The sequence below is a fragment of the Rhagoletis pomonella genome, unplaced genomic scaffold (assembly GCF_013731165.1).
Source record: "Rhagoletis pomonella isolate Grant_MI unplaced genomic scaffold, Rhpom_1.0 Rhpom_scaffold_00005, whole genome shotgun sequence".
Lineage (NCBI taxonomy): Eukaryota > Metazoa > Arthropoda > Insecta > Diptera > Tephritidae > Rhagoletis > Rhagoletis pomonella.
This window is the reverse complement of record NW_023458559.1, coordinates 11,999,692-12,001,800: the sequence shown is the minus strand read 5'-3', so window position 1 is coordinate 12,001,800 and position 2,109 is coordinate 11,999,692. Positions and strand designations below refer to the sequence as shown.

The 2,109-nt window shown below is 46.1% G+C and overlaps 1 protein-coding gene across 1 annotated transcript; it reads right to left on the bottom strand.

Moving 5' to 3' along the window:
• Positions 1–1,117: 1,117 nt before the first annotated feature.
• LOC118739994 lies at positions 1,118–1,744 on the bottom strand. Its single transcript, XM_036471494.1, has one exon. It carries the CDS (start codon positions 1,742–1,744, stop codon positions 1,118–1,120), a length of 627 nt encoding a protein of 208 aa, XP_036327387.1.
• Between the last annotated feature and the right edge of the window lie 365 nt (positions 1,745–2,109).

Below are 2,109 nucleotides of genomic sequence, written 5' to 3'. Positions count from 1 at the left end.
CTACTATCTTTAAAGTCCTTTCCATAATTTCACTTATGACCGAAGGAAACTGACCCGATACCAGTATCGCTACATCATCGGCGTAAGCCACCGCTTTGATTCTCTGAGAGTCCAGCTTTTCCAGTAGTTTGTTTAAGACCATGAGCCATAGTAACGGTGATAGCACTCCTCCCTGTGGGGTGCCTCTCACTGCATATACGGCCCTGCTTTGGTACCCCAGTTCGGCATGTATTACTCTGCTCCTTAGCAGAGACACTATTCAAGCCCGGACACAGTGATCAATCCCTGTTTCCATAAGTGCTTCATGGATGGAATCTACACTGACATTATTAAAGGCCCCCTCGATGTCTATAAAGGACGCCATTGTAAATTGTTTATAGTAGAGCGAACTCTCAATTGTACGTACCACTTCATGTAGGGCAGTCTCCGTTGACTTCCCTTTCAAGTACGCATGTTGAGAGCATGATAAATTGGACGTCTTGTCCCTAACATACAGATCCAACAGCCTCTCAAACGTCTTGAGCACGAAGGACATTAGGCTTATTGGTCGGAAATCTTTAGCATTGTCATGACCCCGTTTTCCCGCTTTAGGAATAAAAATTACCTTAATCTTCCTCCAGCTTAACGGAACGTGGTTCAGTATTAGGCACCCTCTAAAAATTGTTTCTAGGACTGGAATGACCATCTCAGAAGCTTTCTGAAGCATGACTGGTAGTATTCCGTCCATACCCGGTGATTTATAGGGTGAGAAGCTGAAGATAGCAAATTTTATCTTTTCCCTCTCTATGTAGTAGATCCTCTAAGAGGTCTTCGGAGACGGTTGGTATATGGTCTGGGGCATCGGTTTCCACTACATCGATTTTGCACCCTGGAAAATGTGTATTCAAAAGGATATCCAGCGACTCCCCAGCCGACTCGCTCCATGAACCATCTGACCTTTTTATATATGTTGGCTGTGAGTGCCCTTTGGCAAGGATTTGGTTAATCTCGCAGATTGCTTGGTATCCTCGATGGATTCGTAGAATTCCCTCCAGGACGCCTCCTTGGCGTCCCGTATCGCTTTTTTCTATTTCTTTAGGTTTTCTCTGTATAGGTCCCATACCTTAATCCTGTAGCATTAGTTGAAGGATTTTCTTACTTGCTTCCGTAGCGCTGCAAGGTTCTCATTCCACCAAGGTGTGCGCGCTTTATTGCCATACCTCAGCGGACAAGCCTTCGTAAGGGCCTTTCCGACGGCCTTATTCAGGCTGTCGGCTTTGGCGTCCAGCTCGCCTCTTGAAGGAATGTCTTCAACTGGTAGTTTCTTCAATTCTTTTCCAATAACCTTTTGAAATAAGTCCCAATCTGTTTTACGAGGCTTTCTAAAGGGAGTAGGCGTATCCGCCGCAATATTTAGCTCAAAGAGTATTCGACGGTGGTCCGAGAGGGTCTCTTCGTCGGATACTCTCCATTTATTGACCTTTAGGCTCCCCTCGGTCAGCAGAGTTAGGTCTAGGACCTCTTCCCAACCGCAAAAATCAGAGGTAATAGGAAATATGAAGGTGGGAGTACTACCTCTATTACAAATCCTAAACGTAGAATCAATAATAAATTGAAATAGCGACTCACCTCTTTCGTTGGTTTCCGAGCTGCCCCATAATGTATGCCGTGAATTGGCATCGCAGCCGAGTAGCACTGGACTAGCTCCTGCTAGCCTTTGTAAAGTGACGACTTCCTGTGGCGGACACGGCCTGTCGTGCGCCATGTATACGGATGATATAAGACAGCTTTGTTTATTCATCAACTCCAAGTTGACGACTGTAGTATCCGGTGAGCTGAAATTGGAACATAAGAAAGCTTTAATAAGTTTTTTAACCAATACACACGCGCGGGGTTTACCTGATATACTGGTGTAGAAGAGGTTATAGCGCGCGTCAGTGAGTCCCTTAACCTCTAGGTCCCTTACCCAAGGTTCCTGTATCAACGAGATGTCGATGTCTTCCTCCCTTAGGAAGACCAGGAGCTTGTCCGAGGCAGCCTTAGAGTGCCTAAGATTTGCCTGGACCACCTTCATCGACTTTCTCGGCATTGTTAACTGGCCCTGTGCCTGCCAGCACCTGGTTGGCATCT

What these genes read in the sequence shown, in the direction of transcription:
- LOC118739994 (XM_036471494.1), bottom strand. Translation starts at nt 1,744, where the DNA reads ATGGCGCACGACAGGCCGTGTCCGCCACAGGAAGTCGTCACTTTACAA.